Source organism: Kwoniella botswanensis, chromosome 2 (assembly GCF_036426115.1).
Source record: "Kwoniella botswanensis chromosome 2, complete sequence".
Lineage (NCBI taxonomy): Eukaryota > Fungi > Basidiomycota > Tremellomycetes > Tremellales > Cryptococcaceae > Kwoniella > Kwoniella botswanensis.
This window is the reverse complement of record NC_088600.1, coordinates 2,022,766-2,039,912: the sequence shown is the minus strand read 5'-3', so window position 1 is coordinate 2,039,912 and position 17,147 is coordinate 2,022,766. Positions and strand designations below refer to the sequence as shown.

Below are 17,147 nucleotides of genomic sequence, written 5' to 3'. Positions count from 1 at the left end.
TATACATGATACAGCAGGCAGCCATGATACCATCGGATATGGTTTTATCGCTTACCCCTCACTACAACCCTCTTCATCTTAGGCATCTTCTCCTTCTGTCCACTCGCACCTTCCTCGGACCCACCAAGGCTCAATCCCTTCTTCTTCGCCTCTTTCTCATTATCCCTATCCCTCTTGATCGCAGCTACGGCCACACCAGCAGGTACGACAGGTGAATGCAATGGTAATCTATCATCGAGGACAGGTATGGGTTGAGGTGCCAAAGGTGGTTTCGTAGGTAATTTAGGTAGAGGTATGATCTTCTTCTGAACATCTTGTTTACCCTTGCCCTTGCCTTGGTTTTTCTTTTTCCCCCTTCCTTTTTCCGTTGCTGTCTTGGACGATGATGACTGTTTGGTAGAGGGTTTATAAGATCGCTTGGAAGGTGCTGTAGAAGGGTCGAATATTATAGATGGGTTACGTTGTCGGATTTGATCAGATAAGTGTTTATACAATTCAGTTCCTACATGCTCCGCAATGAGTCAGCTAAATGTGTTTTATTCCTTTGTGTGAGATGGATAGACTGACGATTTTTGATAATGGGGTTTAAGAATTTCCCATCTCGAATTATTTGGACTTTCACTCTACCTGGGTTTTCCCAATCTGCCGGATGACACCTATCGGGCTGAGATCAACAAACAAGTCAGTAAATTGCGTTCGTTCAATATACTATGAGATATTCTCCGGTATTGAACTCACCTCAAGAACACTGGGCAACCCCAATACTCTACATGCCTGAGCGATATGAGTCGCCTGAGGCCACCACAACGAACTTGATCGAGGTACCCTTCTACCGTCGTTGATGGATACTTTCGCATCGAAATACAGAGGGTAGACTGTGTTCCAACTACACAAGGGATCTTGTTAGCTGACTCTGCGAGCTTCATTTGAAGTGATATGTTTCTAGTAGGTGGGTGAAGCATAAAAGACATAATGGTGTGAAGATGTATGTCTAACTTACCCTTTATACACCGAAGGATCTTTAGCTACATTGGCAGTCCCAAATTGTTTTCTCAACCTCTCCAGCCTCTCATCTTCTGCAGCCTGTAAACGCATCATATCACCCATGAATCCTCCCATTGGCGTATTCGGATTGATATTCGGTCCACCTTGTCCCGACCCCGAACCAGATGGTCTCAATTCATTATCCTGTGATCTCTCTACCAATTTCCCCTTTCCGTTCCCTCCACCAGAAGGAGGGGGAGGGGCGTTGGCACCTTCACCGAATATCCCTCTTGACTGTTCAGCCAGTTTACTGAAATCCATATCATCCTCATCACCTGATATCTCCTCTAACAACGCTCCTCGCATACCTGTGTCGGGCAATGCCCTTGGTTTGGATGAGGAAGGGAGGGGGATATCGGTATCATCGTCAAAGTAGTCTTCTACTGTTGGCATCGTGGTAAGTGGGTGTGAGCTGGTCTTTGGTGTAGGGTTGTCTGTATCTTGGGTGAGTATAGTCTAAGTGCTTCTACATCAGGTTCATGTTCATCATCCCTTCATGCCATGCATGCATTGCGTTCGACTGCAAGCTAGCCATGGTACCTCGGTGATATGCGGAGTTATGTCGTCATCTTCCAGTGAGGCGCGTCAGATGGTTTTGATCACCCCCTGGGCCCCACTCTTTTGAGTCTGTGTCACCGTGTCATAACTAAGTTCAGAGAGCTAATCCTATAATTACACGACCAATTCATTCACCACAGCTCACACTCATACTCTGACTGCCCATCTCAGCTTTTCATTCATCTTATAATTCATACCGGACCATCGTACATATATACATATACTGCAGGTCAGATCATCAACAGGTCGTCCATCACTATTCTATCTCCATTAATCAATCCATATTCGATTTAAAGCTATTCCAATTGGTCGTTCGATCCGCTCCACGGTGTAACCACGCCATGACCTCCCCAGCAACTCAGACTGCCAATGCCATGGCGGCCATCACCAATCGATCCAACGTGGTGATACCGGAAATCGATTTCACTCAACATCAGCTGGAGAATGGAGATGTGGTCAGTACGACAGAGAGAGTCGTCAAAGATGTGAGTTTATAGTTCGTCAAAGTGTGGAGAGTGGCGACCATAAAGTAGATCGGGGTTGGCGGCGTGTAGAATCTAAACTTGATCAGTGTGGAAGTGTTATGGGATCATCTCACTGGGGTGTGTTGTACGAGGACAATTTGTCTGCTTTTCTTTGATTGATCGATATTGAGGAGAGATGTACAACGCACCATCCTAATCCAATCATACCCGCATTATTACTCCGTCACACGACTTTTCCTCCATTCGGTCGTCGAGATACCGTTGACCTCGTAGCTAATACGCATGATGATATAGGTGCAAGCCCCAGCGATGTATCTGCCTACAGAAGAACAGTTCTTTTCGAAAACAGATAAGAGTAAACCAGATATCGCTTTTTTGAAAAATCATTTTTACAGAGAAGGAAGATTGACAGAAGAACAGGCTTTGTATATTCTTGAGAAGTGAGCTATTGTTTCCAGCTTTCGACATACTAGAGATCATGAAGCTCATTGCGACGATTTGTGTGATAGAGGTGGAGAGATTTTGAGGAATGAACCTAATTTATTGGAAGTCGATGCTCCGATCACTGGTGAGTTAGCTCTATTGTGTACTTGGACAGTATCAGTGGGAAAGCTGATTAAAGCACTTGTCAGTCTGTGGTGATATCCATGGTCAATATGTAAGCTCTCCCGTTCTCATTTTCCATCATGAATGAATCGCTAGCTGACATGATTGATGTCTTTCAGTACGATCTCATGAAGCTCTTCGAAGTGGGAGGTAATCCCGCTGAGACACGTTATCTATTCTTGGGTGATTATGTGGATCGAGGGTACTTTTCTATAGAAGTAAGCTAGTTTACAAATTCGAATCTTCGATCTCAAGCTTATCTCTGAGCCTTACGTAGTGTGTGCTCTACCTATGGTCGTTGAAGATGTGGTACCCGGATACTCTTTTCCTTCTCCGAGGTAATCACGAGTGTAGACATTTGACAGATTACTTCACCTTCAAACTCGAATGTGAGCTGTCATCCCCGACAACAGGTGAACACAGTTGACCGCTCGATTTATCTTAGGCAAACACAAATACTCGGAAACAGTCTATAACGCGTGTATGGAAAGCTTCTGCAACCTACCTCTGGCAGCTATCATGAACAAGCAGTTCCTTTGTATTCACGGTGGCCTGTCTCCTGAATTACACACTCTGGATGATTTGAGAGCTGTGAGTATCATCACAATATTAGCTTCTGAAATCCCCGCTCTATCACTGGTGACTTTAAAGCTAACATGTTGATATCTCAGATCAACCGATTTAGAGAACCACCTACTTCCGGATTGATGTGTGACATCTTATGGGCAGATCCCTTGGAAGATTTCGGTTCGGAAAAGACAAATGACACTTTCGTGCATAACCACGTTAGAGGATGTAGTTATTTCTTCACGTGAGTTAGCTTCACCTAGTGATTGCCGCATTAGTAAGTAGCTAATATATTCGCTTTTGCATTCACAGGTATAACGCAGCTTGTCAATTCTTAGAGAGGAATAATCTTTTGTCTATCATCCGTGCTCATGAAGCTCAAGATGCGGGGTGAGTTCGCATGTTTAGTAGATTGAATATGAGCTCATACAAGTCCTGTCAGATATCGAATGTATCGAAAAACAAAAACAACTGGTTTCCCATCTGTCATGACTATCTTCTCTGCTCCAAACTATCTCGATGTCTACTCTAATAAAGCTGCGGTATTAAAATATGAATCGAATGTGATGAAGTAGGCTGGGTTTCTCTTACTCGCTTAATGACAGCACAGCTGATACATCGTTTTCAATCAGCATTCGACAGTTCAATTGCACCCCTCATCCATATTGGTTACCAAACTTTATGGACGTATTCACATGGAGTTTGCCATTCGTTGGAGAAAAGAGTGAGCTGATGGTTAATCGTCTCCGGTAACTTAGCTGACACCTTCACTAGTCACCGATATGCTCATAGCTATACTCAACTGTTGCACCAAGGAGGAATTGGAAGAGGAGGAAGAAGAGACTCCAATGGCTATCACCCCAGAAACACCAGAGGGTCAGTTCAAAGATCGTGGTTCTGCTGAAGAAGTCAAGCTGACAATTGCATACTTTAGTCGAAGACGTCTCAGCGGAACGACGACAGATCATCAAGAACAAGATTTTGGCTGTTGGACGAATGTCTCGAGTGTTTGCCTTGCTACGGTCAGTTCACCATGTCTGCCATGTCGGGAGTTATGGCTCAAGCTGATGTTCACTTATATGATTGCAGAGAGGAATCAGAGAGGGTATCCGAACTCAAATCCATCTCTGGCTCTAATGCTCTACCTGCTGGTATGCTCGCTTCTGGAGCTGAGGGTATCAAGGAAGCTATCCAAGGATTTGAGGATGCGTGAGTTGCTCTTGATTAAAGCGTATTTGTCAGGTGAATCGCTAGCGGATCGCTGATGTCTTGTTCTTGTGACTTGTTTAGACGAAAGAGTGATATTGAAAATGAGAGATTACCACCCGACATCATTGATCCCGATGAAGAAAACCCCGCTTCGCCAAGTGGTACGACCCCACATACACCCGATGAGCCTTCTTCACCTATATTAGATACTCACGGTGTAACTCCCGGCACACCATCGCCTATGTCCCCTCAGTCACCTGGCACCCCCGGTACACCCTCTTCACCTGGTACTGGAATTGTCGGAGGAATGACTTGGAGAAGGGGACATTCAAGACAGACTTCTCTCGGAACTACCAAGACTTCTCCATCTAATCGACGAAGATCACTTGAGAATACCATGCACCTCATTAGGGACGTGGTCGATGGCAAGGATGCGAATGGTGATGGACAGTTGGAGAGATTAGCAGAAGTTATCGCTAGTCCTACCACACCTAGCAGAGGTAAGGAGTAGATTCTAAGCTTCGAGCTGGATATTGAAAATATAATTTCTTGGGATTCATTGACCCAGAAAAAGACATGATTATGATGGTTAAGGTAATTAAGTCATGAGGTGGAATTAATGATAAACACTGTATTTGCCTGTCAAAGAAATCACATAGATTAGACAATATGAACCGGTGATGAGTCTTTTCCTTTTATTTCAGATCAAGTGTGTGTATACATTATACCCTTTTTAGTTTCTTTTCGTTTAGCTTTGTAGTAATGTTCAGATCTTTCTCGAAAACATGCATAAGTAATAATTCACGGTATGTGGGATGTGGATCATAACGTTCATCCTCTCTCCTTGATCTGGATCTGGATGATCGAACCTGAATTCTGTCGAGATATGATTTCATCATCTGAGAATGGACTGGAACCGAATGGAGTTTGACTAGATTTACACATATGAGTAAATCCAGAAATTGACGATTCATATATACTTGTGGAGACTAATCAATTACTTGATACTGGAAGGACAGAAGAAAAGATCGAGAGGATACAAAACGGTGGGTACGGTATTTATTTTAGTGATCGCTAAGAATCCTGATCCTCCCGTACGGTCAATCAAACTGAATCGAATTAGAGTTAAACAGGAGATGATACCAATCTTTTCCTCAAATTGGTTAAGAAAACGATTAACAACCATGTATAAGATTCGAATTGATCTTTAGAGACGAACAATATACCTATTGACAAATAGATCAGTAAGGTAGCTGCATTTTATGTAAAATACTTATAACTCACCTTGACATAAGACAGCCTTAACGATCTGTGCACCTAAACCTTTATACCAACCTTTCAACCCATGTTCCCTATATACCGATTGGAGTAGGGATAAAGCATGTTTATGATGATGATGGTATTTATGACTATGTTTCCTTTCAGTCAAACCTGGTCTCTGTACATTGGGATCTTGTGATTTTGGTAAGTCGACGGTAGCTGATCCGAATGATGGTGGAGCAGAAGCTACTGATGCGTACGATGGAGTTGGATTAGGTGTTCCCTCAGTATGTTTCTCTTCCTCTTGTGCTTCTCCTTCACGAGTCGGTTTCACTTGGCTATCGCTATCGGTATTCAAACCTAATGCCGATTGTGATGTGTTCAGAGACTTGGTACTTGATTGAGAAGGATGTTCCGCATCATATTGTATTTCTTCAGGAGTAGCTTTAGCTTGCAATCGTACTTTTGCCTATAGACATGTTACTTTTCGTCAGCTACCACAATATTCCAGATCCAGTTGAAAGCTGCTCGATATCACAATTGTTATGTTGTTGCACTCACAAAGATATAAGGATACGTAACCACCGTAGCTAACATCTTACTAGTAACGCCCAACCAGAATGATTCCCCTACACCCAGCTTTCCTCCGCCTTGGGGTTTCTGGCTTAATCTATATGTCTTCAATCTCTCGAATACACCATAGGTTATAGCTGGATTGACAGTAAGTACCAAACCGGGTTTCAACCCTGTCCATAGTCCCGTGATACCATTTTCAGATATGATCTCTTGAGCAGTCTCCATCAAACTTGGTGAATCCACATTCCCGTGTGTTTTGGATTCTTGATGAGGAGGTCTCCATAATTGTTGTCTTGTAGCTATGACCTGTACGGGAATAGTGAAGATTTGGGCTAATCCACCTGCTAATGCCCCCAATAACAGTTCCGCCGAGGTTGATAATGATACCAAGGCTTGTTGAGGACCTTTGGTTGGGGACGTAGAGAGTCGACGGATGTAGGATGTTCGAAGGAGGGTGTGAAAGAAGAAATAGGCGAATTCTACCATATCATTCATGTGTCAGCTCTCTATACAGCTCTCCCAAGGTCAAGCAAGCCAGTCAGTGTGGAAAGAGCCCTCAATTTTTATGAATGAGCGATGAACAATTACTCACGCTGAGAAAAAGTCCCAATCATACTAGCTCCAAAACCATGGAAAGCACCTGATATACCTTCGTCCTTTAATATCCTCAATAGCATCATCAACATCCCCCATGATTTCAACTTCTTGTTCACGTATCTTCTTATCGCTACTACCTGTTGATTTACCTTGTTTCTCGGACTCTTCGAATCGTGTTTTCCTGTTGACAGAGGTAGATCCTGTTCGGGAGGGTCGCCGTTACCTTCGTCATCTGATTCATCATCTTCTGCTTGTAATCGAGTTTTCACAGTGTCTAGTGGGTACACAGCACTGTAACATGTGGTGTTAAACCTCAGCAAGAGGTGATCCACTTTATGATGTAGTAGAGATGACAGACTTGCACTCACGCATTAGCAAATACCGAACCTAGTGCTCCAGCCAGAGCGGATCCGAAAGGAGTGAGAGGAGGGTGAGGATGAGGAGCCATCGTGGGTAGATCGTCCGACCGGTACGAAGGTCCAGTGAGGGTGATAGTATAGTCAGGTGAGCGGATCTCAGTAGTCAGCTCAACAGGTAGTCATACAGATCGCAGATACAGAGATGCACTGTTGACAATCTTTCTGTCGAATGCGAATCGCTGAATTGTATCGTCTTTTCTTCGTCTCGAGCTAAACATCGCAACCGGTTATTCACTCCATTATGGTTACCCGATCTTTATCAATTAGCCTGGTTCCAAGTTTGTATTCACGGGGGCCGTTTGTTTTTGTAATGGGCATTACAGACTCCAGGCACCCTTACCAAGACGTCATTTAGACCGGGATGGCCTCGTATGCTGTGTTATTTTGAGAATTCGAGTCTTCGAGGATTCATGGTCTACGCGTGTAAGTTGAGATATCTGTATACAACATACATGTATACAGCATTCAACGCTGTGATTTCCTCTTTGTTAACTGTATCGTAGGCCAAGACAATAAAGAAGGTCGGAGTAGATCTGGACCACCGTTGGTTCCTTTGATACACTATATATTGCATCTTCACACAATCACCACGTCACTCATTCGACCACTAGCACGGACCATATACCCCACACCCCTTCCTTACCTCCCCCAGTCAGCACATTCATTCCCTTGTCCCTATATAAAACCCAACACTCTGCCTAGAGGATATCACACTCCCTTCTTTCACCCCCTACATCAATCTTTTTTCCTCACCCCTCTTCCCTCTTCACCCAGTACTCCACAATGCCCAACACAGAAGAAGCTTTGGCGATAGCCAGTGCCAATGCCAATACCAAACCCCCTCCTGATTCTCAACCAGGTAAAGCACCACCACGACTGAAGCGACTGGCGTCCAAACCACTCAAAATGGCAGCGTCCACCTTCAGATCATCTAGACCTCCCTCACCAGGTCCATCAGCTACCACTACCACCCTCGTATCGTCAGATTCAGTATCGAGCGATACGAAATCCGGTAGGTTTAGTAGAAGGAAATCATCAAAGCATCAACATCAACCTATATCACAAGGTATGACAGCTGCACAGATTGCTTCTGCTGCTCGAGGACCCCGAAAACCTCTGGAAGGTGAAGAACCCGCTGTATACCTCAGAGTTAGAGTGGTCAACGCTAAGGGGTTAGTAGCTAAAGATAGAGGTGGAACTTCTGATCCGTAAGTCGTACAGTGCCCTCACCTTGCGTGGTATGGCAGAAGCATACACGATACTGATTAACAATAAACACAAACAAACAGATTCCTCACTTTGCTCATGCCTCCTTCCTCTCGACATTCAACCAAAGTAATCAAGAAATCTCTCGACCCTACTTTCCCACCTGAGACAAGCACATTTGATTTCCCCATTTACCTCAGTCTGACAGGCGTGATTGGTGGAAGAGGTATAGAATGTGTCCTCTGGGACAAGGTGAGCTTGTGTTACCTCTCTGAGTTCAGGAAACTCAGCTCATATTGAAGATGATTGCAGGACCTCATGCGTAAAGAATATATGGGCGAGTTGACGATACCCGTCGATAAATGGTTCCCCGAAGGTGAAATACACCTTTGGCGAGACAATCTTCCTGTATGTCCCTCTTTCATACACCACTAACCAGTGTTCTCAAGTCTGAATCTTGATCACTCCATGTAGCTTCTCACACAGAAACTCTTGTCCACTCGTCGAAAGCACACCGTCACGGGAACGGTATCATTCCAGATCGGATTTATCCCTCCTAAAGACGCTGTTGACTCTGAGGATGCCCTCAAGAGGGTTAGAAGAGTATATGGCTCACTTGTCGAACAAGCCAGTGTGGGTAGAAACTCGATTGGCGTTCTGGGTGTACCGGCGGTAAGTCTTCCATCTCCGACGGATCATACATCGTGTGTAATTGGCTCATAACTCATGCGACTGTTGCAGCATAAGGGTATAGGTACCGTTAAGATGAGGCAGGAACCAATCAAATCTTCTTCACTCACTCGACCCACCTCGATGGTCGCGTCTGCCGTTTCAGGCATCGTGTTATCCATGAAAGGAGGTCATAAGACTGTACCGGTGGCTGGTCAACCTACCTCCACTGAGATGGACGAAATTGAGAATGATGACGATGACGATGACGTCGATTCACTCTCCGACGATGGAATGTCCAGTTCATCCTCTTCAGACGAATTTGAAGATGCATTAGACGAAGAAGAAGAGACCGAGACTCCTATACCTATGCCAGTTAATGAATCTCCATCGATGGTTGAGAATGTGATTGCTGGAGTTAGCGAACAGACTTCCGGATTACCTGAATCAAAGACAACCAACAAAACTCAGAAAAGACAAAGTAGTGGTAACAGTGGATTATTAGTACCTGGACCTAAAACCGGATCATTGTCCGGAGCCGGTACAGGATCAGGTTCGCAAGGTGATTATTTCGCTTCTGCACCTATGATCAAAGGTGGTTCAGGCGATTCAAACGTTAGTACGCCTGGGATAGTCACACCTGGAGGAACCAAGATGCGAAGACCATTATTCAAAAGAGGAAAATCAAGAACTGAATCTTCAAGTCAAATCCCACAAGCAGTTCAAAAAAAGAAATCGAAGAAGGGATTCAATTTCGATGCAAATCAAGGTAAAGAAGTTTTGGGTATTGTAATTCTGGAAATTAAAGGTGCAGAAGATTTACCAAAACTTAAGAATGGTAAGTCACCACTATCGCCGCTTTTTCTTCGGGCAGGAGATCGGTTACAAGGAGGAATTGACGAATCGATGAATGTCGCAGCTCTGAAATTCTCTTTTGATATGGATCCATTCGTGGTCATTTCATTCGGAAAGAAAGTCTTTAGGACTAGAGTGATTAGACATTCTCTTAATCCCACTTGGGACGAGAAGCTGCTTTTCCATGTGAGAAGACATGAAAGTACATATACCATGCAATTTGCTGTACTCGACTGGGATAAGGTGAGCTATATCATCTCTCATAGTCTGACTTGAATACAGTAGCTGACTTGTTCATATAGGTGTCTGGTAATGACATGGTCGGGACATGCACTCTCCCACTCAGCGAACTCATCGCCGATGCTCCCAAACCCCATCCTGAGACTGGTCTCTACGACAAGGAAGTTGATGGGAAACATGAGATGAGGGAATTTACAGTGAGCTCATCGTCAATGTCATACTAGTCCATAGCTGATATGGCCCAGCTCAACCTGTCAACCGAGAAAGATATGGCCTGGGAAGCTCGACATTCTCCGAAACTTACCGTTCGAGCGAAATATGAACCCTATGATGCTCTCCGACAACGATTCTGGCGACAGTACATCACTCAATACGATGTCGATGATTCAGGTTGTATGTCTTACACCGAGCTCACTGCGATGCTTGATTCGCTCGGCTCGACACTTACTAGACGTACCCTCGAAGGGTATTTCTCAAGCTGTGGTAAATCCGCTGATAAAGATGAATTGACCATAGAAGAGGTCATCCATTGTTTAGAGAAAGAGGTTACCAAGTCTCGAGCTGAGAAAGAGAAAGTATCAGGAGACGAACTTGCCATGAGCGGTACCAGTGGTTTGGGAGGTGCTACACCTGCAATATCCGCTCAGCCTGCTTCAGAAGGGCTGGAGATGACCGGACCAGACGGCAACATCGCTGCTTCAGCGGGAGTAGATCCTGATGAATTGGCTGAACATATCGAACGAAGTCGGCCCAAGAACCAGGACGGTGCAGGAAAGGATGGTGATGACGTTGCTGGGAATATCCAACCTATATCGGATAGGAGGGAATCAAATGTCCCTGCGGTCAAAGTTGATAGAACAGCTACTTTAGATGGAGAAACTATACCTTTGAATAGAGGTATCAACATCGGTGAAGAAACTGATGGAGAAGTGACGACTCCCGGATCGAGCTATTCGGAGAATGACGATGATAATGATAATGAGACCCCCATCGATGATAGAGAGAGAATAATCAATATCAAGACTTGTCCTCTATGTCATCGACCTAGATTAGGTAAGAAGTCAGAACAAGATATCGTCACGCACCTTGCTGTGTGTGCCTCGGCAGATTGGTCAAGAGTCGATCGAATAGTCACTGCCAATTATGTTACTTCATCTCAGGCCCAAAGGAAATTCTTAAGTAAGATTGTGAATAAGGTGGCTATTGGAAGTTATGCTTTAGGGGCCAACAGTGCGAACATTCTGGTGCAGGATAGGAGGACTGGGCAGTTGCAAGAGGAGAAGATGGCTGTGAGTCTGACTCATCTTTCTGGTCGTTTACAGATAAGTGGAATGCGAAGCTGATAATGGACGCTGGGCGGGGCAGGTATATGTACGATTGGGAATTAGGGTGCTGTATAAAGGTGCCAAAGGCCAAATGCACAGTGTGCGGGGTGAGTAGCAGCTCTCTGTCATGTCTTAGTAGGTGGTATGTTCTTCTGACAGCTGTTACGGCATGTCACCTCAGCCCGTAAATTACTCAAATCGTTATCCGTCAAACAAGGTCTCAAGTACGATTCACCCTCATCCGCAGTGGACATACCAGGATTTATCGCATTCCATAACCTAGATACCGAAGAGATCTTAGATCCATTGGATTCGTTCAAAAACTTCAATGAGTTCTTCTATCGAAAGTTGAAACCTGAGGCTAGACCTGTTGATGAGCCCGAGAATGATGGACGATTGGTATCATGTGCGGATTGTAGGATGATGGCTTTTGAGACTGTTCATGAAGCTACGCAAATTTGGATCAAGGGAAGGGAATTTACGGTTGGGAGGTTACTAGGTCCGAATTATAAGGATGTTGCGGGACGGTTTGAAGGTGGAGGATTAGCTATCTTCAGGTCAGTCATTGTGTATATTATATGTTCTCCTGAGGAAACATCTCAAACTGATTTTATAATGTGTATACACAGACTCGCTCCTCAAGACTATCACCGATTCCATTCGCCTGTCAAAGGGAAGATAGGCAAGATGACGATGATTGACGGTGAATATTATACGGTAAACCCTCAGGCAATCAGGACCACTCTGGATGTGTATGGTGAGAACGTTAGGAAAATCGTACCGATTCAAAGTGAAGAGTTTGGTCTGGTTATGACAGTCTGGGTCGGTGCGATGAGTGAGTGTTACTACCTTTGCCGCTATGCAAATGTCTCTTGAGCAAGATTGCTGATGCTGTGTTGTGTGATCTTAGTGGTTGGAAGTATCCTTACGACCGTGGAAGAAGGTCAGGAGGTCAATCGAGCTGATGAGTTGGGTTATTTCGCTTTTGGTGGGTTTAATGTGTTCTGTAGTCTCTTGTTTTCGAGAAGGTAAAGCTAACTCTGCTATTGCGATGTATATAGGCGGATCAACCATCGTATGTCTATTCGAAAAAGGAGCTATGAAATGGGATGAAGATCTCTTACAGAATGGTAGAGCTAGTATAGAAACCTTGGTCAGGATGGGCATGGGCATTGGGAGAAGTACGAAGAAATCTAATGGCGGCAGTTTGAGTTCGAGCGTTAGCGGTGTTTCGACACCTGCTGAGAAGATATGAGAGTTGCAAAACTGTGTGGTGCTAGGGTGTTGTTGTATTATAGGATGTGCTGGAGGGAAAGGGGATGCTGTAAAATAGATGACAAGAATTAAGAAATCAATCACGAAACAGAAAATCCAATAATCATTGACAAAACAAACACCCAAAAAACAAATTGAAAATCCAACAATGACGAACTGATTTATGAATTTATCATGTCCACTTTCCGTATGTTCTTACATGTATATATTTAAGAACATTTGTGTGCATTGCTTGTATCAAACAAGTTTCAGTGTGCATTGTCATATACTCCTATGTTCAACTATGACGAGGTGATATGTGTGAATCCACCCATCCATTCTGGTAAGGGGTGACTCACCTCCACATGACATGTCCACTTTGGCTGATGAACTGTTGAGAACATCCATCGTCCATCTCTCCATTACTTCAGCAATCGCATCAATTCAAAATAATCGGGACACTGATAGGCCCATCCCCACGCCGCCGAAATGTCGATCCTATCCCCAGGTTCGAGATGTCATCTATGCTCCCTAGTCGACTTCCTCCCTTTCACTTGTCCGACATGCAATCAGGTATATTGTCAACAACATATTTCATCGAGTTTACATACCTGTACTCAACAACAGCTGGACCAAAGTACTTCTATTGCCAGACCTGGGAAGTTAGATAGGGGAAAGACGACGTGCGAAGTGAAGGGATGCGAGAGGGAGAGTATAGAGTCGATTGGAGGGTTTGTCGCGGAGGGAGAAGGTGAAAAAATAGCGAGGGAAATCAGATGTAGAGGATGTGGTGGGGCTTACTGCGTCGAGTGAGTTGATTATTTTGAGTCTATCAATCCTATGCCATGAATGGTACTCATATAGGAGGGCGATTTGGCTGGACAGTCAAAGAACGATCGTATACTTCCCTTCCCTAAGACTCTCTTATCCTCCCTTCTTCTCAATTCATTCTAACCGTAACCGTAACTGTAACTAATTGCCGTTGACGCTGAACCTTCTCTTCCAGACATAGATCCCAATCTACTCATTCATGTACTGCCCCCCTTGATCATAATGTTCGCCACGACGCGTTCCTCGAACGAAGAGATAAAGCTAGAGAGGTTATATCTCAGCGGTTCCCCGAATTCAAGGATAGAGTTATACCGAAACCGCCTCCTGGGAAAGATGTAGTGAAAACTCAGAGTGTACAAACACAGACACAGCGTAAAGAAGATAACAAAATTGCAGAACTTTCAAAGTCTAGTTCTGGTTCTGGTTCTGGTAAGGGTATATCTCAAGATAATGCAGCGGTCGATCAACCCAAACCAAAGATCAAAAGTAAAGCAGATAAATTATGGGATATCCACTTGAAGAAAATCCGTATGACATCCGAACCACTCCTTAAATCAGCTAGAAATGATAGTATGAAGGAGAGAGTGTATTTCGAATGGACGATGGATCTAACGCAGATTCAGCAAAATGTGAAGAAATGGAAGGAAAGTGGGAAATGGTCGGGAGGGAAATTGGAAAGAGGTTGGGTTGAATGTGTGAGTGGGACGAAACTCATGGTTAATCAAGTTCTTGACATTTTGAATCGTGCTGAATGACAGATCATGATCATTTATCATATATAGGATATGCCGATCGGGAAGATGCTGGATCTTATCATAGATCAAGGAAAAGTCAAGAGATCCGAAGATCAGAGTCAGGTTAGTGGAAACTTCTTGTCTGCTTTATCATTTATCATTTCATGGTGATGTCGGTTACAAGAGGACTCTGCTTAGAAGAATCGACACATTTCAACGTCACAAGTATTTGTCGCTCACTCTTTATCTTGCATCACAGTCATTACACCTCTTATCACTCTATCCGGCTCCAGACGAAGAACGTCAGATCATACAATTAGAACTCTCCAAACCCGCTAAGATAATACCTCAATGTAGTTTGGTGGTGCTCGTACGTGGGACATGGAACCAGGGTATATGATGCATGATATATAGATGTTGTATTTGTATTGAGCTGTGATTTGTTGTGATGGATTTTACCGTCGCATCCTTTTTGTCTGTTTGTCTGTCCCTTCTGACAGATCGATCCCTGCCTCCCTTCCACTTCTGATCTTCTCCAGCCTTGAGCCATTGATCCCACTATCGCTCTCCTCCCCTCTTATTCTGATCCTTGTCCTTCTACCTACATCCGAGGCATCTCGAGTGATAGCGACAAGACTATTTTATCTTAGTCTCGGTGAAGAGGACATGTCGTTTTACTAAACATACGACAAAATCAAAGAATAAGTTCGCCTTGCCTTTCCTTTTCGACAAGAAGTGTACAAATAAACTCACCAATTGGGTCATATTTGATCTTAGCCAATTTCTCGGACACTCTTATTCTAGATGTAGTGTAGAAGTAACCCGTAAGTGCTGTTGAAACCAATTTCACTAGGATTCGCCTGTAAAAGTTGATCGGAGTGAATTAGCATCTACTCAATTGCTTGTGATATAACAACTCATAAGAATATCTGTCCGCTATATCAAGGAGATGGCATGTAAGGTGATTTGAGGGCATAAGAAAGAAAGGTCGACCGCAAGATCGTTCCAATTTGAGATGTCTTCCTTCCCTCGCGACTTTTTTCTTCTCGATCTGATGGCACGCGAGTAGTCAGAGACTCACCTTTGCTTCGCTTTTGGAGCCATCTTGAATTGTGGTCTGGCCGCCTTGTGGTTGAAAGTGACTTGACTAGATGCTAGAATAACAGTGTCTCAGCATCTTCTTCATGCTCACCTCAACGTCCTCTTCGTTGATCTTGACTCTGTGAATACCCTATAAAATGAATTTATTCCAATTCCTCCCAGCTCGCTTGCGGCGAGCTCCGCTGTGATGTTTGGCTTGTCTCTTAAACCTCCATCTTCGAGATATCATTCCCTCTGTATATGCATGACAACTATTCATCTCGGTCCACTTCTCTACTCCTCACTTCATACACAGACTCAACAGACTCGAAATGGCGTCTTCACTCGACCCGCCAGCAGGTGTGACCCGACCGGTAGTATTCTTCGATGTCAGTATTGGAGATACTCCAGCGGGGAGGATAAAAATGGGTATGTACCGTACCGTACAGATCCTTTTCTTCAGCTGTCGTGCGCATGTGAGTATCGACATGATGGGTTAGCTGATGGTGTATGAGTAGAGCTGTTCAGCGACATAACACCAAAGTGAGCTTTCCCTTTGGCTACTCACGAGAGCAATAAAAGGAATAAGCTTATCAAGTATCGGTGGTATATAGGACAGCAGAGAATTTCAGACAGTTATGTACAGGTGAACATCGGTATGTCTCATATCCCATACCACACCATACGATATCAGCTAGAGGCTGCCCAATATTGCTAAATCTAGGCTGATAAATTCTTGAATAGAGTCAACTCGATACCGCAGGGATATAAGAAAGCGACTTTCCACAGGTACGTCAGCTGGCGTGTTTCTACTTCGGTAAGGGAAATCGTTGTCCAGTAGCTGATTTTATCATTCGTCATTCATTCGAATTGAATTTGATGATATGTAGAGTGTGAGTCATACCTACCTCAATATGTACCATGCATGATAAATTAACAACAGCTAACGCACAAGTAATTTCATTCTTTGTGCAATATAGTATTCCCCAATTCATGATCCAAGGAGGCGACTTTATACGTAACGACGGTACAGGTTCTTTCTCCATATATGGCGCTCAATTTGAAGATGAGAATTTCAAAGTGAAACATACCGGACCGGGCCTGTTGAGTATGGTAAGTCTCTCATATCCTCATCTTCCGTCATTGATATCGCTCGATCGAAAAGTACAACATGAAAATGCTAATGCTAATTGTTTCGTGGGCATGCGTATAGGCTAATTCGGGTCCTGGTACAAATGGATGTCAAGTGAGTGTATCTCTTTGTTATCTATAATCAGATGTACATATATATATATATTTGCGTTATCCTACTATACCTTGCATCATCTCATACTGACTTTGTCTGATTTCTACTTTGTACATCATAGTTCTTCATCACCTGCGCACCAGCAGAATTCTTAGATGGTAAACACTGTGTATTCGGGCGGGTGATCGACGGGTTATTGACCGTGAGGAAGATCGAGAACGTACCTACCGGAGCTAACAATAGGTGAGCTTGGATGTCCATGGGAATGATCTTCCCGTGTACATGCTCCAGTGCTAACCAAATCTTTCGATTTACCCTTAGACCAAAATTGGTAGTCAGGATAACAGAATGTGGTGAGATGTAAAGGAAGGAACTTTGTAAGGATA

At 44.0% G+C, this 17,147-nt stretch overlaps 6 protein-coding genes across 6 annotated transcripts; 4 read left to right on the top strand and 2 right to left on the bottom strand.

The window, feature by feature from the left end:
- Positions 1–44: 44 nt before the first annotated feature.
- On the bottom strand, positions 45–1,437 carry L199_007663 (uncharacterized protein; the record flags this gene model as incomplete). Its single annotated transcript, XM_064893352.1, has 4 exons — positions 45–502; positions 568–664; positions 739–886; positions 1,001–1,437. 4 exons carry the CDS (start codon positions 1,435–1,437, stop codon positions 45–47), a joined length of 1,140 nt encoding a protein of 379 aa, XP_064749424.1.
- A 506-nt stretch (positions 1,438–1,943) lies between these two features.
- Positions 1,944–4,980, top strand: L199_007662 (serine/threonine-protein phosphatase 2B catalytic subunit A1; the record flags this gene model as incomplete). Its single annotated transcript, XM_064893351.1, has 15 exons — positions 1,944–2,087; positions 2,382–2,527; positions 2,597–2,655; positions 2,720–2,745; positions 2,813–2,911; positions 2,971–3,082; positions 3,139–3,284; positions 3,365–3,504; positions 3,573–3,650; positions 3,703–3,831; positions 3,893–3,984; positions 4,035–4,136; positions 4,195–4,282; positions 4,350–4,469; positions 4,551–4,980. 15 exons carry the CDS (start codon positions 1,944–1,946, stop codon positions 4,978–4,980), a joined length of 1,911 nt encoding a protein of 636 aa, XP_064749423.1.
- A 614-nt stretch (positions 4,981–5,594) lies between these two features.
- On the bottom strand, positions 5,595–7,350 carry L199_007661 (uncharacterized protein; the record flags this gene model as incomplete). Its single annotated transcript, XM_064893350.1, has 5 exons — positions 5,595–5,695; positions 5,754–6,198; positions 6,291–6,784; positions 6,898–7,193; positions 7,271–7,350. 5 exons carry the CDS (start codon positions 7,348–7,350, stop codon positions 5,595–5,597), a joined length of 1,416 nt encoding a protein of 471 aa, XP_064749422.1.
- A 754-nt stretch (positions 7,351–8,104) lies between these two features.
- Positions 8,105–12,871, top strand: L199_007660 (phosphatidylserine decarboxylase; the record flags this gene model as incomplete). Its single annotated transcript, XM_064893349.1, has 13 exons — positions 8,105–8,529; positions 8,611–8,779; positions 8,840–8,935; positions 9,002–9,199; positions 9,269–10,034; positions 10,116–10,294; positions 10,354–10,488; positions 10,537–11,580; positions 11,657–11,723; positions 11,798–12,173; positions 12,246–12,451; positions 12,527–12,604; positions 12,678–12,871. The coding sequence occupies 13 exons, from the start codon at positions 8,105–8,107 to the stop codon at positions 12,869–12,871; spliced, it is 3,933 nt and encodes a 1,310-aa protein (XP_064749421.1).
- Positions 12,872–13,359: 488 nt separating this feature from the next.
- Positions 13,360–14,835, top strand: L199_007659 (uncharacterized protein; the record flags this gene model as incomplete). Its single annotated transcript, XM_064893348.1, has 4 exons — positions 13,360–13,679; positions 13,877–14,396; positions 14,484–14,558; positions 14,695–14,835. 4 exons carry the CDS (start codon positions 13,360–13,362, stop codon positions 14,833–14,835), a joined length of 1,056 nt encoding a protein of 351 aa, XP_064749420.1.
- Positions 14,836–15,847: 1,012 nt separating this feature from the next.
- Positions 15,848–17,125, top strand: L199_007658 (peptidyl-prolyl cis-trans isomerase H; the record flags this gene model as incomplete). The annotated part of the gene is made up of 8 exons (XM_064893347.1): positions 15,848–15,944; positions 16,034–16,058; positions 16,130–16,171; positions 16,260–16,304; positions 16,496–16,628; positions 16,729–16,761; positions 16,883–17,004; positions 17,083–17,125. 8 exons carry the CDS (start codon positions 15,848–15,850, stop codon positions 17,123–17,125), a joined length of 540 nt encoding a protein of 179 aa, XP_064749419.1.
- Between the last annotated feature and the right edge of the window lie 22 nt (positions 17,126–17,147).